General features: G+C 40.0%; 2 protein-coding genes across 4 annotated transcripts; one reads left to right on the top strand and one right to left on the bottom strand.

The window, feature by feature from the left end:
* The first annotated feature begins 55 nt into the window (after positions 1 to 55).
* emc1 (ER membrane protein complex subunit 1) lies at positions 56 to 10,418 on the top strand. 2 transcript variants are annotated; one of them, XM_028583742.1, is made up of 23 exons: positions 56 to 239; positions 734 to 861; positions 957 to 1,022; positions 1,110 to 1,203; positions 1,290 to 1,418; positions 1,666 to 1,792; positions 1,917 to 2,066; positions 2,211 to 2,378; positions 2,739 to 2,810; positions 3,047 to 3,145; positions 3,286 to 3,382; positions 4,063 to 4,179; positions 4,620 to 4,628; positions 5,015 to 5,214; positions 5,422 to 5,571; positions 5,920 to 6,081; positions 6,229 to 6,348; positions 6,687 to 6,824; positions 7,484 to 7,657; positions 8,365 to 8,575; positions 8,697 to 8,781; positions 8,885 to 9,014; positions 9,436 to 10,418. In XM_028583742.1, exons 1-23 carry the CDS (start codon positions 148 to 150, stop codon positions 9,613 to 9,615), a joined length of 2,898 nt encoding a protein of 965 aa, XP_028439543.1. In that variant the 5' UTR covers positions 56 to 147; the 3' UTR covers positions 9,616 to 10,418. The 2 variants fall into 2 exon arrangements, with proteins under 2 accessions (XP_028439543.1, XP_028439544.1); XM_028583743.1 differs by lacking the exon at positions 4,620 to 4,628.
* A 1,321-nt stretch (positions 10,419 to 11,739) lies between these two features.
* Positions 11,740 to 20,040, bottom strand: errfi1b (ERBB receptor feedback inhibitor 1b). Of its 2 annotated transcripts, none has more exons than XM_028583467.1 (4): positions 19,853 to 20,040; positions 15,257 to 15,409; positions 14,433 to 14,515; positions 11,740 to 13,409 (listed from the first exon to the last, which is right to left on the bottom strand). In XM_028583467.1, the coding sequence occupies exons 2-4, from the start codon at positions 15,301 to 15,303 to the stop codon at positions 12,406 to 12,408; spliced, it is 1,134 nt and encodes a 377-aa protein (XP_028439268.1). In that variant the 5' UTR covers positions 15,304 to 15,409; positions 19,853 to 20,040; the 3' UTR covers positions 11,740 to 12,405. The 2 variants fall into 2 exon arrangements, with proteins under 2 accessions (XP_028439268.1, XP_028439269.1); XM_028583468.1 differs by lacking the exon at positions 19,853 to 20,040 and adding an exon at positions 15,940 to 16,131.
* Positions 20,041 to 21,276: the final 1,236 nt, after the last annotated feature.

Below are 21,276 nucleotides of genomic sequence, written 5' to 3'. Positions count from 1 at the left end.
GCAATACATTTATTGAACATAGGTATCGAAGCTGTATGCCTGTCTATCCTGTAGGGGGCAGCACCTCTCAGTCACAAGACTAGAAAGAAGCCAGTCAACTTCCGACTTCCTCCTTCTCTTGAAGAGCAAGCTAAAGCTACTGCTGCAATGGCAAAGCTAATTTGGTTGTGCCTGCAATTTATCATGTTATACAGCACTGTCGAGGCTGTGTTTGAGGATCAAGTAGGGAAATTTGACTGGTAAGAGGATTCTAGAGAACGATCAGATATGTGCGCTATTTAGAGCCTTATTTTAATTTGGAAACGCTAATGCTAACACCTGTCACAGGCACTAGCTGCGACCCGGTGTGTTTGGGGTGGACTTTGTGTGAGATAACAGGCCAAAGAATATTACAAATAATAATAATAATAATACAAGCACTAGCTTACTGCAGATGCTGTTGGCTTGTGCACTATTTTTGATGTGCCTTCAGGAAACCACATTTCTAGTGAGCTCAATGAGATTTAGTAAATGTGATTGGAATTGATTACTAGGCATTTGGAAAGCATTTGAACCAATCTGATAATAACTATTGTAACGTTACCGTACAACAATATTTTCTTGTTTTAAATTTGAGCTGTTTCTCGTAACACTAAGGTTTGATCCTTGCAGGGGTCCAATCATTGGTTCAGCTGTAGTTATAAACTAGGTTGTTGACCTTCTGACAGCTGGTGTTCTGTCTTGTGATTCACAGGAGGCAGCAATATGTTGGCAAGGTTCGCTTTTCCCACTTCGACTCACATGTGCAGTCATCCAAAAAGGTGCTTGTGGCAACAGAGAACAATGTGTTTGCTTCACTCAATACCAGGACTGGAGAACTCTGTGAGTAGTTTTTTTTTGTAATAGAAAGTTCTAAAGTGCCATGTTGACATACTTTGTGTTTTTATATTAGTATATTTTTTCAATGTCTGTTACAGTCTGGCGGCATGTAGATAAGACTGGGCCAGAGGGAAACATTGACGCTCTTCTGCAACATGGACAAGGTGAATTTGTTATTGCAGTTGAGCTTAAAGAGCTTTTAGTTCCCCTCTTGAAAGCAGATAACTCATAAAACTGTTCTTGTTACCTAGATGCGGTGCTGGTGGTTGGTAATGGCCGCCTGCTGCGCTCCTGGGAGATAAATATTGGTGGTTTGAATTGGGAGGTTGTGCTGGACTCTGGCAGGTGATCACTTCCTTGATTTGTGGTGGTTAAGTATAAAATGCTCTTTATTTTGATCAGATGTTAACTGCTTTTGTTATACATTTCAGTTTCCAGTCGGCATGTTTAGTTGGACAGCAAGACACCGTGAAACACGTGGCTGTTTTGAAGAAAACTGTCATCTCTCTCCATTACCTTTCTAATGGTCATCAGAAATGGATAGAGAATCTACCAGAAAGGCAAGTGGAAGTGTTTTTTTTTTTTTTGTCATTGGGTCAACAACTCGATTTTGAAGCCTTTCTTCGTTAATGAAATGTCTCCCCCTGAAATTAAAGATCAAGAAAGCATTAACCGGACGCAGAAAATAGAAATTGTCGTATTTACGCAGCAGAAATGTCTGATACATAAAGGCACAACTTATTTGTGTTTACCAACAAGGTTGGCATTATAACAATTATATAACTCTCTGCCTTTTTATCTCAACAGTGAAACTGTGGATTACCAGGCTGTGTATTCTGGTGGTAATGGTGAAGTGTATGCACTGGGGGTTGTCCCCCATTCCCACATTGCAATTGTTGCTTACAGTTTGGAGGATGGAGAGATAATCAAGCAGGTAATCCAGATGTATAGTGGCAGTATATAAATGCAATAACTTTTTGAATTTTTGAAGTGAAGTTGTGGTGTTGTAACCTATTAACTGAATTCTACATTTCTTACTTCGCTTATGTTGTTCTCAGATCTCAGTCGAAGCTCCGTGGCTGTCCAAAATACAGGCCAGCTGTTCAGTGATCGACCAGGGGATGTTGACATGCGTGGACCCTGCAACAGTATCCCTGTACATGCTTGACTTGCACCTGCAGTCCCAGATGACACAGATCCCCCTGCAGGTACCCACCAGAATAAAACCAAAACCTTTATTTTATAAAAATTCCCATGTGTGCCCTATGCTCTGTTTTTGGTAGGTCTCTATTTTCTGTGTGAATGCATTTTTCCGTTGTTTTTACGGTATGCTTCCATGTATCTTCTTTTAGTCGCTGGGACTTGAAGTCACGCCTGGTTTCCAGCCAGTACTGGTGTCCACCCAGCCCAACCCAGCTCGCCCACCACTGTCTGAGTTCCTCCTTCAGCTTGGGCCTGAACACCACCTGCTTCTCCAACTCAACAATGGTCACATAGTTACACTCAGGGATTTCAAGCCTGTACGTAACGGTTTCTCCACCTTGCTCTTCTCTCTCATGCATGACCGAGTTTCTGACAGTTAAAACTCAGACCACTTCATGTTTACCATCCAAAAATGTTAATTTATTCTAATATTATAATTATTGTACAGTAAGTCACTCTGGATAAAAGCTTTAGTTGCATGCCTACAATGTAAATGTCTCTTCACTTTCTTGCTGAAATATCAAACAATTTGTGGGTTTCTTCTTCTTCTTCTTCTTCTTCTTCTTCTTCTTCTATCTTTATTATAAAGATGGTGTAAATCTCAGTGTGTCATACGAATTGTTAATTTAGGAATCGGTTGTGAAAATTGTTGAAGACTTATTTGTCTTGATTCATAGGCCATGCTGGTTTCATTTGCTACCACTGGAGAGAAGACTGTTGCTGCTGTCATGTCGCCCAAGAATAAAACTGTGAGTTAATGTGAAATCATTACATTATTCACATACATTCAAACTTGTTAATTATGTGGTTTGCCATCATGCCCTCTTTGAAAACTACGGTGTATAGCAGCAGGTTTAGTACAGTCTTAGTTGTCTCTTTGTGTCTTTGATGTGTGATGCGCATGAGGATTTTGATAAAATGTGTTATCCTCAAGATGAGAAGCATTTTGTGTGCTTCATATGATTATCTGTTTTCTTCCCTATAGGCTTGCAGTATTAACCTCTTTAGTGGAGAAACTGGACGCAGACTTCTAGACACAACACTGATTTTCAATATGGATCCTAATGGTGGGAAACCAGAGAAGGTGAGTCTAAATTTCTTCCAAGTGATTCTCCAGCATGTTTGATATCTGGCCTTTGATGGGAAGGACTTGACCAAGGCTTCAAATTTATTTTATAATTACTTTATAACATAACACCGTTTTGTATTCTTTCATTCTTCCAGCTGTATATACAAGCATTCCTCAAGAAAGACGACTCTGTTGGCTACAGGGTCATGGTGCAGACAGAAGACCACACACTCACTTTCATCCAGCAGCCAGGTATGGATGGCACAGGAAACGGGAAGCTTTGGTAGTGTTGGAATGTCAGTCTGCGCTGATTAATGTTATCTGAGGTATTAGCATGCACTCCTGTCTGCCATGGTGTGTTTTTCGATTCTACCACTGAGGGGCGCCAACGTCCAAACATTTAAAATTCCTGCTCATCGTGATAAAATAAGCAGACCTTTTTTCGGGAATTTTATTTGAGCAGATCCCCAAAAAAAAACACACCCCTTGACCTTTTGCTTTTCATTATGCATGACAATGGAAGCCTGAAGACGGGTGTCTTCAGTGAATCACATGGTGATTTATAGCCAACAGGTGAAATGGCTTGAAACTTTTGATTTATGTAAAAAGAGCGTCCCTCATTATGTTTACTGTTGAGATCCAGTACTTCTTTCCAAGTGCAAAAAGACTGGTGAACCACGATTTGCCTCATGATAACATTTGGGTATATTCCACATCTAAATCATCAAAAAATGGTGCCAACATCCGACCACTGTGTGGAGCACAAACAGGATGTCAGTTTTCATAATGTACACACAATCTTGTCTTTTCCCCAAGCATAAGGGAGGGGGGAAATATTTCATGTTGTAATTCACGGAAAGCGTCCACACAAATTGCATACTGTCACAGGGTGTGTAAAGTGGAATGAATGATTACAGGATTATTTTTTTCAGGGCGTGTAATGTGGACGAGAGAGGAGGCCCTGTCAGATGTGGTGACAATGGAAATGGTGGATCTGCCTCTCACAGGAACACAGGCAGAGCTGGAGGGGGAGTTTGGCAAAAAGGCTGGTAAATATCAAACTAGAATCCCTTCATGTGTTTCTCCTAATTTTCTAACTTTTAAGTACTAATCTAATCTGTGGATTAATATTTAGTATTTTGTCTATTATTTTCACTTTTCACTCTGTCCTGGTAGTTCTTTAATTTTCTTGCATGTCCTAGAAACTTAAGGCAGCTGTGCAATTCCTAATCTTAGGATATTTTGTCAAGCTTGGTTAATCCTTTTTTAGAGTTTCCTCTAAAAACTAATGAACTAATGTTTAAGTCCACTGAATTGTTGCTTTATATCTTCATTTTACTTCAACTGCTCAGCACCTGTTTTTAATCATCAGTTGTTATTTTGTAGGTTGCAACAGGCTTGGTGGCCTGGTTGGGTGTGTTCACTTGGTTGCTTTCTGCTTCACTTTCTTTTGTCTTTGTTCTGTTTTTATTGCTTCGCTTGGATTCAGCCATACAAGGTAACCCCCTTCTCTGCTTTTTTTCCCCATATAAACTTGATTAATTTAAGGTTAGGATCTCCTGTTGACTAAAACTCTCTCACCATATCCACTGAGCCTTTCATTCTATTACTTGATTTCACTTTTAGTCATATCTTTACAAAGCTGCTTATTCCACTCTTGTTTTATTAATGGTGTTAGAAATAAGCAGCTAAACAAGTATTCCTTTATAGTATTCTAGTTTTTACACATACAGTGATGTTTTCCACATACAGTGATGTACTGTGTTGTTGAAGGTACACCTGTGCTTTGCCTGCAATAGCAATTCCACAGGGTCCAAGTTGTGTTCCTCAATGCATTGAAAGTAATTAAGCAGCATCTGTGTGCTCTCTCTGTAATTTGTCTAGACGGCCTGATGTCCATGGTGCTTAAGAGGCTCTCCTCTCAGCTTATCTTGCTGCAAGCTTGGATTGCTCACCTCTGGAAGCTGTTCTACGATGCACGGAAGCCTCGCAGTCAAGTCAAAAATGATGTGACCATTGAGAACCTCTCCAGAGACGAGTTCAACCTGCAGAAGATGATGGTTATGGTTACTGCATCTGGGAAGGTACGAGACCGAAGCTTACCCTGTCGTGGAGTTACTCTTAGCTAGTGTTTCAAGAGGGATGAGCTGTGCTGCACATTTGTGGTTTGAACCAGTTTCTGTTTATTTTGTCTATGGTCAGGCAAGCCTAAAGTGAAATTAAACATTAATAAATAGACTTCATAAGGCAGCTATGAAACTCTTATTTTTTTTCTTCTTCTTTTTGTGAAGCTCTTTGGGATTGACAGCAAGACCGGCAGCATTTTATGGAGGCACTACCTGAACAACATCTCATCTAATCCAGCTTTCAAACTAATGGTGCAACGGACCACGGCACACTTCCCTCATCCGCCACAGTGCACACTGCTCATCAAAGACAAGGTATCTCATAACAAGAGCAAATGTGGTTAAAGAGATTCAGGGTGGGAGTCAATTTTATTATTTTGTGGGCCACGCAAACATAAATAAAGCAAATGACTTTATTGTGAAATCAGCAGATCAATTGCTCATTTTTGTACCTCGCACCTAGGGCTTCAATAGAGAACACTTTAAATTTCGACTGAGCGTGCCTTATACAGTACAGTACGCATCGCAAAAGCTAAATAATTTTTTTTTTTTCTTCTGCGGTTACCAGTACTTGAAAGGAAACATTGGTGTAACTGCACCAGTGGTGTGTGTGTTTTGTCATTTTGTATATATTTTTGTTTTCATTTGTTTCTTCTTCTTTAGGACACAGGCCTGGCCACACTCCATGTGTTTAATCCCATTTTTGGAAAAACGAGTCACATCAGCCCACCTGCCCTGACTCAGCCAATACTTCAGTCACTCATGCTGCCTCTCATGGACCAGGATTATGCAAAGGTCTTACTTCTTGTTGATGACCAGTACAAGGTCAGTGGCAAACTGTAAACCTCACCCACCAGATCAACGTTCTGCATTCACTACTAGAGAGACAGACAGACATACATCTTGTGTATCCATGTGCATCAGGCCAACACTCAATTTGTAAAATTGTATCCATCTATTATGTTTCCACAGGTGTCTGCTTTTCCCTCTACAAAGAATGTACTACAGCAGCTCCAGGAGATGGCCTCATCCATATTCTTTTATCTTATTGACTCCAGCCAGGGAAGACTTTCTGGCTACAGGCTACGAACGGCAAGTGAACCTTCTTTTGACAAATTATTTCAACGTTTTTTGCACATTAGGGCTCCAGGGTTTCAAGTTTTAGCCTAGCCACCACCAGTCTTCAGCTTTTAGTTCCCATATATCTATTGTTTATAATTGCAGTGACAATTTCACTATATTTCATGAATGAAAATATGACCATGAATGCTCAAATATTCTTGCATAACAAATGCTTAATAGATCAAGAATATATTTGACTGAGAGTCTTCCAGTTTTAAGGCTATCAGAGGAGCACTGTACAAGCAAATGGACATAATCATTGTACTGATTGGTCAAAAATAATTAATCTGGATGTTTTGTGTGTTCAGGACTTGTCGACCGAGCTGATCTGGGAGGTTGTCGTCCCAACCGAGGTCCAGAGGATTGTCTCAGTCAAAGGCAAAAGGCCCAATGAGCATGTACACTCCCAGGGCAGAGTGATGGGAGACCGTAGTGTTCTATATAAGGTATGATAACTTCCCCTGAAAGCGTACTAACGCTGTGGTTTGGAAGGAGTGTTGAGAGTTTGAAAGTTATGTCATTGTTCTTTTTGGTGCTGGATTTGGTCAATGTTGTCTAGACTTCTCTCCCTCCCTCCCTCCCTCCCTCCCACTTCAGTCAGAAACACAGTCACTCCTAGGCTTCTGATGTAGGCTGAAAACTCATTTTTCCAAAGAATACTGTACCTCATGTCACTGTTCCATCATCTCCTCTCCACCAACTGACTCTAAATAAGAATAAACCCTGTTTTTTGTATTTCTTGTAGGACTCTTACATTCCCTACTGTAGTTCCTGCGTGATCTATGAAAATGCATCATATTCTCCTCCTGCACTTTTTAGGCACTCTCTCACACAAATCCCCAAAATGTACAATAACACAAAACTCCAAAGCCCTGTCAAGGATTCTGGAGACTACAATGTTTATTACACCCCAGAATACAAATGTGTGTGACATAACAAACAACGTAGTGGTGTCTTTCCCACTCTTAGAGCTTTATCAGTGATATGAAAGTTAGCATGGGGACCAAGAACATCCAGTCATCTGTCCATATTCATTCATGCATAAAATGTGCATTTTAAAACTTTGATTAAGATGCTCAATTGTGTTTCATCTAATTTCTTGCAGTACCTGAACCCAAATCTCCTGGCCGTGGTGCTTGAGAGCACAGACTTGCATCAGGAGCGAAGCTTTGTCGGGATCCTCCTGATTGATGGCGTGACTGGTCGCATCATCCACGAGGCTGTTCAGAGAAAGGCCAGAGGACCGGTGCATGTTGTGCACTCTGAAAACTGGGTGGTGGTGAGTATTATTGACAGCTAAAGTCAATCATAAAAAAATATTTTTTATTATGTTTTGTGTTTTTTTGCTTGGTTACAGTGTAATCAAACACTGAATACATTAAAGGTCCCATGACATGCTGCTTTTTGGATGCTTTTATATAAGCCTCAGTGGTCCCCTAATACTGTATCTGAAGTCTCTTTCCCGAAATTCAGCCTTGGTGCAGAATTACAGACACTAGAGCTAGTCCCACAATGAGCTTTACTTAGGACGTGCCATTTCTGTGTCTGTAGCTTTAAATGCTATTGAGGAGGAGAGAGAGGGGGGGGGGGCAATGTGGAGGGTGGGGGTGTGGCCTTGACCAACTACCATGCTTTGCTTGTTTGAAAGCCATGATGTCTCTCTCTGTCATGGGTGGGCCAAATTCTGTGGGCAGGCAAAGCAGAGAAAGGGGAGGTAACCTTTCCCCTTATGACGTCATATATGGAAGATTCCATGTCGGCCCATCTGAGCTTTCATTTTCTCAAAGGCAGAGCAGGATACCCAGGGCTCAGTTTACACCTATCGCCATTTCTAGCCACTGGGGGACCATAGACAGGCTGGGGGAACTCATATTAATGTTCAAAAACCTCAAAGTGAAATTTTCATGCCATGGCACCTTAAATAGACAAATGTTGAAGGGGAACAGCTGATCTGAATGTGCGCCCTGCCTATGTTTGATCCCGCAGTACGAATACTGGAGCACCAAATCTCGCAGGAACGAGTTCTCTGTAATTGAACTGTACGAAGGGATGGAGCTCTACAACAGCACCGTGTTCAGCTCGCTGGATCGGCCACACGCTCCTCAGGTGCTTCAGCAGTCTTACATTTTCCCCTCCTCCATTTCAACCATGGAGGCCACACTGACCGAGAAGGGCATCACCAGCCGCCATCTGCTAAGTACGTTTTAGCGAGGTCCAGTCTTATGTGCTGCAGTGCATTACTGTTTGAGTTACCCACCTTCTTTTCAACATTGTTCAGCCTTTTTTTAATATGTGTCTTTGGGTTTTCTTCGTCACAGTTGGCTTGCCATCTGGAGGGATTTTGTCACTGCCCAAGATGTTCCTTGACCCTCGGAGGCCAGAAATAGTAACGGAGCAAAGCCGGTGCGTCCTCTTGTCAGGCTTGGTTTAAAACATTTAATTGACTTTTTTTGTCTTGTCTCTTTTTTTCCTGTCTCTCTGTCTAACTTGTTCACTTGATTTCCAGGGAAGAGAACCTGATACCGTACGCACCAGAGCTGCTGATCCGTACAGAGTGGTTCATCAACTACAATCAGACTGTATCAAGAGTGCGAGGAATTTACACTGCCCCCTCTGGACTGGAATCGACCTGTCTGGTGAGTCTGCCTTTAACAATACCGAGAAACCTATATGATGATTACCAAGGTATGCATTTCTTGTTTTAGCAATTGTTGTTTTAACAGAATGTTGTGGAAACTATTTATTCTTGATCTGCCCCTTTTGTGTCACAATTTAACTTCCTAATTTTCCATTTGGAGTGTTTATCTTCTAAAATCTGCCAGTGGCAGTACAGCATGATATTTGCTTACCATTTAAAGTCACGGGATAAACAACCACTGGCATAATAACTGCAGCAAAATTAAGTCATTCCAGTGAAGAAAATATAATATTTATGTATTTATTATTACTGAGTAGTAAATAAAATAAATAAAAGTTTTACATAGCCACAAAAATTTAAAAATCCATCCAAAACATACAGGTAAATCAAATATGACAATGTTACCTTTTTCCTTGTAGGTGGTGGCATATGGTCTCGACATCTACCAGACACGCGTCTATCCCTCAAAGCAGTTTGACGTACTTAAAGACGACTATGACTACATGCTGATCAGTAGCGTTCTCCTCGCCCTTTTCTTTGCCACCATGATCAGCAAACGCCTGGCAGAAGTCAAACTGCTTAACCGGGCCTGGCGGTAAAGGATTGGTCAAAATCCCATCTCTTACAGCCCCGAGGCTGCACGAAGGACCTCAGCCCGAGGAGATGAGACGGCTGAGACCATGCCTGTAGAAGAACACAGGCCAAAGATCAATAAGGCCCATAAGAAACTGCAGGGGTGAGGGGACAGCGGGGTGGGGGTGAAAGGAGGGATTAGAAGAGGTTTTATGTGTTGTTTTTTTTAACTTATTTTTGAAAGCACAACAAATTATTTCATAGTAAAATAACATTTTTTTTTTGTGCAATGTCATTTTGATTAAATGTTCAACACAACTAATTCCAAATGAATAATACAGATTTGGATTTAATAAATTGTGGAGTTTGGAAATTCCCACACGTGAAAGTTAGATATTTAAGCAATGTTAGTTTCTTCCAAAATAGTTTGAGGCATTTACTCTTCATTAGATACTCTTACTACTCTAATGGAGAGTGATAATACATGTTGAGGTTTGAGAAAGGACATACAGAAGACATGCAACACACATGAGCATGATTTGATACTTTTAGCCTGCTGAATCAAGGTGATACCCAGATGAAGAACTGTATAAAGTGTAAGAAGATCATGCGGAAATGACAAGAAATGGTCATTTATGCTTTCCTAAAGACTTTCCCACCAATGGCACTGTCACACTGTTGTCACCATCACACGCTCAACAAAGGAAAATGACCCACCAGTAGCCTCTATTTTCTGTACATCAGTCATCCTGCAGCTCATTCGCGTGAGCAGTTTTGATCCATTGTTGGCTACTGTTGATGCTCCATTAAAATTCTTCTTGTGTCAGAACTCCAGTTTAAGTGTTTTTTCTTTTCAGAGAGAGCAAAAATGTGTTCTTGGAACAAATGCTTGATTATGGTCAGACATTTAAAAAAAAAAAAAAAAGTAAACCTGGTATATTTAATGCTTATTAATTTAAGCAATCTAGGTGCAGAATTACTGTAAGGATGTGTTAACATTGTATTTACTGTAGGTTGTAATACATTTCCAGAAATGTATTTGATTTATAAACCAGTAAAATTGGCTAAAAGCCTTAACCCTTTTCAGTTGGCCAATAATGATGTTATTATTGATAAGTTAATTGTAGAACTAAATGCTGATTGGTACTCATTTCATGTTGTCTCCATTACATGTTTTTTTTAATCTCCTAGCAGCAGGACACATTTATAGTGGATCACATTTAGTACATTATATTAGTAAAGTTTCAGTCTCTAGACAGTTCTCAGCTTCTTCCCAGTTTTGGTTTTCTTCAAAGATTTATGGGACAATAACACTGGAAAAATAAAGAGGTGATATGTTGTTGTTGTCTTTTCAAAAGAATGCTGTAGTTTCAAAAAGATCGAATGTCAAAAACATAAAAGAGTCAAGTGTCCTGAGAATGTTGGCTAAACAGACCAACCAACCCCCCCCACCCCCCAAAAAAAAATAAGCGTACCATTGGTACATATAGTTCTGGTGCAGAAAAAAGACATTGAGTCTATCATAGAATGAATAAGTTATTTTATTTCTATAAATAGATTAAAAACACAATTTTAAAATGATTTACTTTTGACACAAACAACATGTTAACTTACAAACAGCTTTTGCTGACAGAATCTTCATGAGAACTTCCAACCTGTTGATGTAACAAAGGTTGTAAATGGGGGGGGGTTATACCTTAACAGTGTAAACGTAACATGATTTCCATGCCTACACACAAATAAAGACTCATTGACGGCCCAAGCTGTACTTTTCTGAATATATATATATATATATATATATATATATATATATATATAAAAAAAAATATATATATATATATATACACACACACACACATTGTTTGAGCGAAATACACATACATAATGAAAACAATTCATCATAATGATTAAAAGTTTATCAACTGTCCAATACTGAAAATTAAGGCTTTCTTTTACTCCTGTGTATACATTGAAACACTGAAAAACATTTTTGTGATAGGGAAAGCTGTGTAATGAAAATTAAGTGCACTTGCCAGCAAAAGGCACAGAAATAAGATGTGTTTTATCAGGTGAAGTGTTCAGGTTCACTGTAGTTCAAAGCATGTTTGGGTTGTGTTGTGTCGTTCTTATATTGGCCACATTGTTCATTGTTAAATTTACCATAACTCTTATTGGGGGAATGATTCAGCAAAACATTAAATCTATCAATACATCATACTTAAGATTTCAAGCAGCATTGTCATAGAACACATGGGATGAACAGTTTGGTACAAGCCCAGCTTGTACATACAGTAATTATTTGCTCTGTCATAAGAAATATAGTATTAGTAATATGAGCACATTAGCCTGACAAGCCAGACCCACATCAAGATGTTGCCCCCTGGCTGCAAAATAAAGTTTCTGCCGCTAGGGTATGTCTAGATTTCTAGGCTATGAGCACATGGCTGTCAGAATTAATGAGTGATAAGACATTATATCTGTGAGAAAACTGCAGTATCTGAGTAAACCAAAACTGAAAATAGTTATATAAATATTTCTCCACTATAAGTGAAAATACTGGAACGTTATGATGCTAAAATACTGAGCGGTAAAATGTTCAGTTAAAAAGGAGACAGTAACCTCACAGTGTTGTGTGACATAAGTGGTCTTGAAATGCATCAGTCATTGAAAATAACACCAATATGACATAAGACGTGTGAGTGTAGCATGTAAATGTTTTTACACACTCTGTTCAATAGTGTATCATATTGTTATTAATGATGTCAGTCACAGTTTTGTACTCATCAAGTTTCAGACAGGCACATAAGCAAGGGTTTCTATCTGTTCTGCCAGCCGCTGCTGTTTCCCGTCCTGGTCGGTTCACTCAGGAGTCTTTCTCGTCTGTCTGAGTACGTCGGTCGGCCCGGCGGCAGGAGGATGTAGTGCGTGGCGCTGGCCTGTCTGCCGTCCTTCAAAATTGGAACAATGCAGGGAGAAAACTGAGCTGCAGGTGGCACCCTTTCACACTGCTGTCTCTGTAATGCCTTACTCACATATTTTGGGTTAGCAGCAAAACTCTGTGTGGCAGGCATCACACCATTGATATAAATTGGAAGGCTTTTGGGGCTCGGGGTACGTGGTGGGCAGGGTGGGACTAAAGGGATCCTTGGAGGAATTTTGGGAGGCTTGTCTTCCTGGCTGGCGCTCACAGTCCTTAAGAGAGCGGGACATTTTTGCAGGATGGGGACACGAGGAGGGATTAGGGGCTTGTCAGTGGGGCAGGTTGTGCTGCTGCTGTGGAGAGGCTGGGAAGCAGGGCCTGAACAGGGAAACTGGAGTCTGAATGATTGGTGTTGGTCTGGCTGTTTGCTACACACAGTATCCCCGACAGCTGACACCACATGCTGGTGCTCTTCTCTCTGGAGAGCTAGTGCCCAAAACCCATTTCCTCTCCCTGATGGCCTGTCCTCTCTGCCTGGCCAAGAGAAAGCCATGGAGCCAGTCCCAGCACCACCAGCCTGCAATGAGCTCTCCTGGTAGGCGTAATTCACTTGGCCAAAGTCTCTGTTCATGCCCCTGCACATGGCCTTAGGACAGCTTTTGGGCAAAAGGCGGCGTCTGTCGCTAGTAAAAAACTCCACCTCACTATCGGCTGCCTCATCAGACATGAGCTCCTCAGGGTCAGGCAAAGGCGGCAGGGGTTTGGCTTCTCTCTGGTGGCCCCCAAACACTGTCCATCTCTGGGAAGAAGGGACCACCTGGTCTCCCTCATGGGGTCGCAGTATGCTGTCAGACGCTTGTCGGTAAGTATCAGAGTAGAAAAGAGACTGGGAGATGTTGCCTGGGAAGGGGGAAAACAATCAGGTATTAGACAACTTGCTTCATGAAATCCTAAATTGAACTGTACACCAAGAAGCCGCTGCTTCATTATACAGGGTTTTGCTATCGCTGTTGCTTCCTTCAGTGCAGAAACAATTCTCAGAGGAAGAAACCTGGAAAACAATTTCCAATGAGAAAAAACTTTTAACTAGAGTGTAGTGATGGTGTAGGAGGGAGAAAATACCAAGGGGAGTGGGCTGCCTACTAAAAAAACTCCTCATTTGCTGAAAGTATCGTAGAGGAAACAGGAGAAAAACATGTTGAAAACAGCCGCTTAACCTATCACCCTCTTCGTCAAACATCAGCCACAACACCCTGATTAACACAGGAATCGCCATTATCTGCGGGGCAGGCCATAATCTTAACGGAGCTTCCCATAACCTTCTCTGTGGAAACATCCGACGTGCCCCAGACTGCAGAAACAGCTGGTGGCCAGGGAGCAAAAGCTTCCCCTCCTCCTTCACCCCACTCTGTCCTCTGCTACACAGCTCAGTCCAGTGATGACAAACTCACGTTCACCCTGTCAACATGCTGTTTTATTAGTCAAACAGGGTTTAAACTCGTTCGTCAAACCAAGACCGGATTTCAGAATATAGAAATGAAAAAAAAAAAAAAAGTTATCAATGTTTTGTTTATTTAAAAGTTTGCAGAAACATGATAATCATGTCCGTGTGTTTGAACACATGTTCCTTTCTATCACAAGGTTAATTCTAATGTAACTCACCCAGGTTATAGTAGCAACTCATTTTCAAAAAACATTCCTGCAATTACCAATTTCTTACAGATGAATATTAATATTATAATATTCATTAGACTGAGATTAACTGAGATTCTGTCAAATACACAAAGCATTTAAACCATCTCAAGTGTCACATGCATCCAAGTCAATTGAACCGGTGCCAGTTGTAAACAATTGTCGATCTGTAGTAATATCATTTTATAATAACTTATATGTATAAAAAAAGAAACATGTCAAAAGACTCACAGTTAAATTCCTTGGCCATTCCTTGCTGTTGTTGAAGCTCCATCAGGTTTTGTTCCATGTCAGCACTCTGGCCAAAGCACTCTCTGTAAAGCAAGAGAGGTTGAGAAATGTAAATCATTCCTACACATAACCTATTACGAGTAAGTCATTAAAGTGAAATAACAAGCATGACACATGCTTCAACAGAACATAGGTTCTGTTCTCCTTTATGTATTCACATTATTGAACAGCATTGCAGGTTGCCCAACGTCTTCTCGGAGCCATAGTCTTCACGTATTTCACGTAAATCTACCTATCTTTTACTATTGCTAAAACTGTCTACTCTACTCTGTATGTACAACATTAATTGCATGTCTGTCCATCCAAAGCTTTTGCGCTTCCTGAGATTTTCTTTCCTTATCCAATGTCAAAGGGCTAAGGGCAGAAGGCATTGTATGTTGTATAAATTATAAGGGTAAATTTGTGATTTGGTAATATTTAAATAAAATTGACATTATCAAAGTATATGATGGATTCTGATCAGACAGATGGAAATAATGTAAAGTGAGTGTGAGTGAATCTTTAATGTTATGCGTATAGCATCTTAAATATTTGTTTTTGGATGCACACATAAAGTGGTGAACTCATTTTAATTAGTGATTTTTATGTCTGTTTACACATAAAACATGACAAAATGAGAGTATTTAATATGAATATTGCCAAAATTAAACTCCTGATATTGTATTTTCAAAGTTAAAGTAGTGTTTGTGTTGTCACACTATGTAATAATAACTGATCCTTGTTTACATTTGGTTTCTTTCCATAAAAGAGTGGTTTTTGCGTACCTGTTCAGGTCATGTTGTCCCCAGGAGTTATTCTGACTCCCAGCCATGTTGTGGCAGAAATTGTGTTGTTAAAAAGCACAAATGTCTGTTTGGTATCTGAACACAAGTCAGCTCCATCAAACCCATCACAGCTTCATTCTAACCAGCAGAAAGCTGTTGGAGACAAACAGAAAACTAAGTGTCAGGAACTATTTTTCATTGAATAACAGGACAACTTGTACATTTGCATATTGTTGTAGCAGGTGTGTCCAAATCAGGCTTTAAACACCAAAAAACATGACATCATTTTCTACATTTGGCTTTTGCCTTACATCACTCAGTTCATTTGTTCCAGTCACACCTTTGTCAGTGTGAAATGGCCATAAACAGGGCATATAAACAGTGCACATCTGGAGCACAACCAGCTGCACATATACTCATCCTACCAGGCGGGGTCAAAGGTCAAGACAGCTACTCCAGAACAAATACTTAAGAGGTTCAAAACAAACACACATATCACCTATAGATAAATCATTTATATTATTAACACAACACAGCTCATTACACACATTATACCTGTTACTCTGTCCGGACATTACTCGCTCAAGAGCAGAAGGAAACATTGAGTAACTGAGTATATAAAAAGCATTTTGTGAGAGTAGTAGACAAAAGATTTAGATTACTACGTACAGTAAATAACTTACATTTCTGAAACTCTGCATCGTTTTTGGTGAGCCTCAAACAACAGACACAACAAAAGCCCAGTAAATTACTTCAGTCTGCTCTGGCAGCTGCCATGTGTATCTCTTTGTGGTTCCAGCTTAAAGCCATTTGTCTGATGAGCAGGCTATTACACAACCTCTGGGTCAGATGTGGGAGGGCAGCCGCACTCCCCACCCTCCTTTCTCTCTGTGACCATGAAACCCTGCAGTATCCGCCCTTACAACAGGGGCTAATTGTGCAGCATTCCAGTGATGCTGCATGACAAACTCCACCACCACCGAGACACACGTAGACTAATAATAGACGTCTGTATAAAAGTTTTCTAGAGACTCGTGACCCAAAAAAAAAAAGGGATCTTAGGTATTGTGCCGTGAAATATGTCACTGTCTGTAGAGTAATGAAAAAAAAGTTTTGTTGTGTATTCCGTTTAAAAAGCTAATGAGTCAAAGAAAGACATGCTATCATTTAATTAATATGCTTGTATGCATGTATGTAGTTAAATGTTAGAATGGCGAGCAACGTGGCCGTTGCTTAATTCCAATGCTCGCCATTCTAACATTTAACTACATACATGACGGCTGCTTCCTGCCTCCTGATCTGACATGAATGTCAACTGATATCCCTTTTGCGTGGAGATGAACACATGTATTCTGGGTCAGGTGATGGTCATCCTTAGAGTAGTCTCGCATTGCCAGACCTATCTCCACAGCGCTGCAGAGTAAGTTTCCTTAGAGATGCACCGATGTGGAATGAATCTCAAGGCCAATAATGAGAACAATAATAATAATTATCTGTTTGTTGTGACCGATATTGATACACAAATCCGCATACAGAACCAGGTTTTAAGTGCCATCCCTAGTCCGCAGCCATTTGACAACTGAAGGGGTTTAAAGAGTGAAGCCCCTGTGTCAGCGGGCCTCTACCTTGTGGCACAGTCCACAAGCATGGTATTCATTCCCTTCCAGCTTCCAGCAGGGATGCCGTTTATTACCCTGCGCCCTTGACTCTTCAAATATGAATAGCAATGCAATAGCTCTGAGTAACTTTAATTTGACAGTTGAATTACCCACATTTATTGTTCAAAATTGAATGTGCCTCATCTAGCTTTTAAATAAATATGTATTGTGCAAATCCAACTGTTTTTATAATAGTCAAATTAACTACTTTACTTTGTGAAGAACTGACGAATGCTTTATGCTCATATAATAAAATGGTTCCCATGCCTGTAATCATCTACAGTACACAGCTACATTTAAAAATAAAATACACTGAACGGAAAATACACTATAAATCTGCATTCCCGTCCACAGAATTGAACCATGCAGCAATTCACCTACAAACCACGAATTAGTAACACACCTCTCCTACTCGCCCGGATGGCAATGCAAGATCTCAGTTTTACTATCACACTGCAATCTCATTCTTCAAAGTCTAGCTTTGTTTCATGTTCCTTATAAACCTACAGTCTATGTGGGAGGCAAACAATGCAGAGCATGCATAATGTAACACAAAACCCACCACAAACACAACAGTGACCCATGCGTCTTATTTGAATATTTATGTCATCCTTAAAACAACCAGCTGTGGCGTCATTTCCGCCAGTGATCCTCGGAGATGGAAGACGCTGAACAATTATGAATTCTACCGGCAAGTACTCAGTGTCCATGAATGGAGCCACTCTCAGGCATGAATGGGGCTTTGTGTCAATTTGGTGCGCAGTAAAGCAAGCCTGAAAATACAAGTGAACTCTCCCATGAGGTTAGGACTGAAGATACGCCATGGAGACAAGCAGACATTGCCGAGGTATGAGTCTGTGCCACAAATTCCCTGCAGGAGGATTGTGTGTACTGGCACCGTTGAAAGAAGAAGCCAGAGGCGGAAAAACAGTTTGTTTATCTCATGCAGGAGCCTTGATGTGTTGTCCTTGGCTGTCCCTGCCTCATTTTTATTTCAGGCATTAAGCCATTCACTGGACCTTTACAGATGATTTAATTATGATGCTGGCATAAAGTAGGCCTATGTGCTTTACATCACCTGATTACAACTTGCTGGTAATTCTGCCGGCCAAGTAACGCTCACAGCTAAGTGGCTGGACAGAACTCTTAGTGCCACAACACTAAGAAGTATTTGACTTAAATTTCTCAACATCAGTATTTACAGCCTAGATGAAGGTTTCTTTAACCAAATAATCTAAATAGACAAGTGTTGTCGTTAAGGGTTAATATATCTATCATTTTTATATACTGGAAAAATTACACCCACCTGGCCATTATATGCCACACACAATATAGGCCTAGACTTTAGCAACTATATAACACCTTTTTTTAATTCTTATTCTTTTTTACTCGTTCTATTTTTTACTCTTATTGTAATTATTATTCTTTATTGCACACTAGCTTTGTTAGCACAATCATGACTATTTCACTGGACATAGTATTGTATGAGCATATGAAAAATAAAAAGTTTCCAATCTTGAATCTTTGAATCTAGGCTTAATTTGACTGTGGGACTGATGCTGGTGAATCATTAGGGTTTGGGATTGGCCCATTTAATTCATGAACTGTAGTGTAGTTTACACAATAATGGTCAGTTTGTAAGAATATGAATCATTTCAACACTGTTCTAATTATTAAGAGCCATATTTGGTTTGAAGATGATTCAATAGGTGTGAAAAAAACTAAAACAATTTACAGCTATCCAAAATTGTATTTCCTCTAGCAAATTAATTTCTAGCTTTCAAATGTGATTACCTGTATAAAGAAAAATGACATATGTGGCCGAGTTAGCTCAGTTAGTAGAGCAGGCACACATTTACATAGAGGTTTATGCCTCGACGCAGAGGTCCAGGGTTTGAGTCTGACTTGTGATGATTTTCTGCATGTCTTCCCCCTGTCTCTTCCCTTTCTCACCTAGCTGTCCTGTCCATTAAAGGTGGAAAAGCCCCAAAAAATAATCTTGAAAAAAGAAAAATGACCTGAGAGAGCCATTCATGAATGTAATGAGTAGACAACAATCTAGTAAAGTAACAATTCAAAACTATAATTCAATACTGTTAACAATGTTCAATCTTTGCCTAAGTTTATAAGATTTTATTTAAATTTTAGAGTTGTTTATTTAACTAGGGTAACACTGTTTCAGTGCATTTGGTAATTTCATTAAATGGGACAACATGTAGGCCTATATATATATATATATATATATATATATATATATATATATATATATATATATATATACATATACTACATGTAGATATAACCAGATACAGATAGATAAGATATTCTGTATAGATAGATAGATAAGATATTCTGTATAGATAGATAGATAGATAGATAGATAGATAGATAGATAGATAGATAGATAGATAGATAGAATTCTTTTTTATTTTAAATTGGACCAAACTCCACACACCAACTCCACTATTTTGGCATTTACTTTAGCGTCCACTAGCGGCTGACCAGGGATGGGCCGAGCAGTCCCAGACTCACCCATCCCGCCTCGATGGGACTTCACTGGTCTACGCGGACATCAAGTAACTCTACAGCGGGTAAAGAGAGCAGCCTGCCCCGCTGCTCACAGACAAATAACCCCAACAGACGAGTTAAATTAGTCAACACAGTTTAAGAAAAGCGACTTGAAAAGAAACAACAAACGTTACAGTAGCCTAACGTTGGACCAACGGCCGCGTCCCCCGATTCGTTTTACATTTCACGTTAAGAACCGCGCGAGGAATAGTCTACAATCAAGAGTAGCTTTGTAAGTGGGCCTATGATTCTAGCTAAATAGGCAGGCTGTCGTTTACATCAAACTCTGCTCCTGCTCGCTTAGTTTAAGTGGATTTAAAGCACAGTTCTTATCAAATAGCCTAACTAACATAATAAAAGCAAGTCCTACCATGAAAACGCAGTCAATTGGTGTCCATCACGTAAAGTCGGGTCGGCCGCCCTGTTCCTGTCCAATGTCAGAAAAGCTGTGTAGTAGATCCACGAGCCAGTCTCCCTGTCAAAACTAAACCATGTGCAACATCCCTCCTCTGACAACAACACGGGGAGGTGAAACTCGTTTTGTCAGCGTGACGCGGGTTTCCACATCTCCTTATAAAAGCATCCAGCACCCGGAGCACGTTACTGTTAACTCCACCCAAGTCCGCCTTAAAAGGAAAATAAATCCCCCTAAAAAATAAAAACCATTAGGAAAAACTAAACACCATTAAGAAAAGTAGCCTAATTTATGGTTTAACCTGCAGTGGTGGAAAAAAAATCTACATTTGTGGGTTTTTTTTGTAGGCCTAGCCTACTACTTCAATATTCACATTATTTCAAGCCTAGGCTACTCCACTTATTTACGGAGGGAAATATTGTAGGCCTATTTAGTTTGTATTCCATCCACTACATTTAACGGACTTATAGCCTATTTTGCAGATTTAAATTTAACAAACAAAACACATGATAGTTGGCTATGGTGCATTGTTCTTAATTAATGTAGCCTACCAAGCAGTAGCCTACTATAGGGTAAGTTCAAATCAGCTTTTTTTAACCAACTGCAACATTAAAATGCTGCTTGTAGGCTACATTAATACATCAGCAATAATAATCCAATGGTCATTGATGCATGATTTTACTTTTGATGGTTATCATTTGCTGCTACTATTTTTGTACTTTTGCTTTTATCCAGGGTTTTGCCTTGAGTATTTAGCCTAAAGGATCTGACTGCATCCCCCACCACTGTAAACCAGAAAATAAGTTGTCAGCCTGGTCAATTTTAAGTTAAAAAATACGGAATAAGCTACTCACACAGAAACTCCCTCCAGTGCAGCTGTCAATATATGTGTGTCCTGACTCCCAGTAATATTAGAGGGAAAATATTGAAATCAATGATGGACATAGACTGTAAGGCTCCAACTCTAACAAAAATATAAAAATGCAATATTATCGAGCACTCTTAGCATTTGATTTATTCTGAGATCATTTATGCATAGATATGTCCATAATAGTAATTTTATCTGCCTTGTGTAATGAGTTTATGGGAAATTGCCCTTCATAAAGCAGTAAACAATTTTGGTGTGACTTGTGTAGGAGTCAGAGAGTGTGTGGGTGGCTTTTGGCATGAGTACAATAGGCTAAAGGACTGATAGAGAAGAACAAGTACAAGATGGCAGCCCAGTTGTGGTGGATGAGGACTTTTTTTGAAGCCTGGTTGTCACATAGGAGTTCAATGTCTGTGTTTGTCTTCACCCACGACACCCACCCCGAGAGAGGCAGAAGGACAATACAGGAGGCCATTTAATAGAAAATAACAGAAAGTGAGTGCAGGCCATT

This window comes from Perca flavescens, chromosome 7 (assembly GCF_004354835.1).
Source record: "Perca flavescens isolate YP-PL-M2 chromosome 7, PFLA_1.0, whole genome shotgun sequence".
In the NCBI taxonomy this organism is placed as follows: Eukaryota; Metazoa; Chordata; class Actinopteri; order Perciformes; family Percidae; genus Perca; species Perca flavescens.
This window is presented reverse-complemented; position numbering and strand designations above follow the sequence as displayed.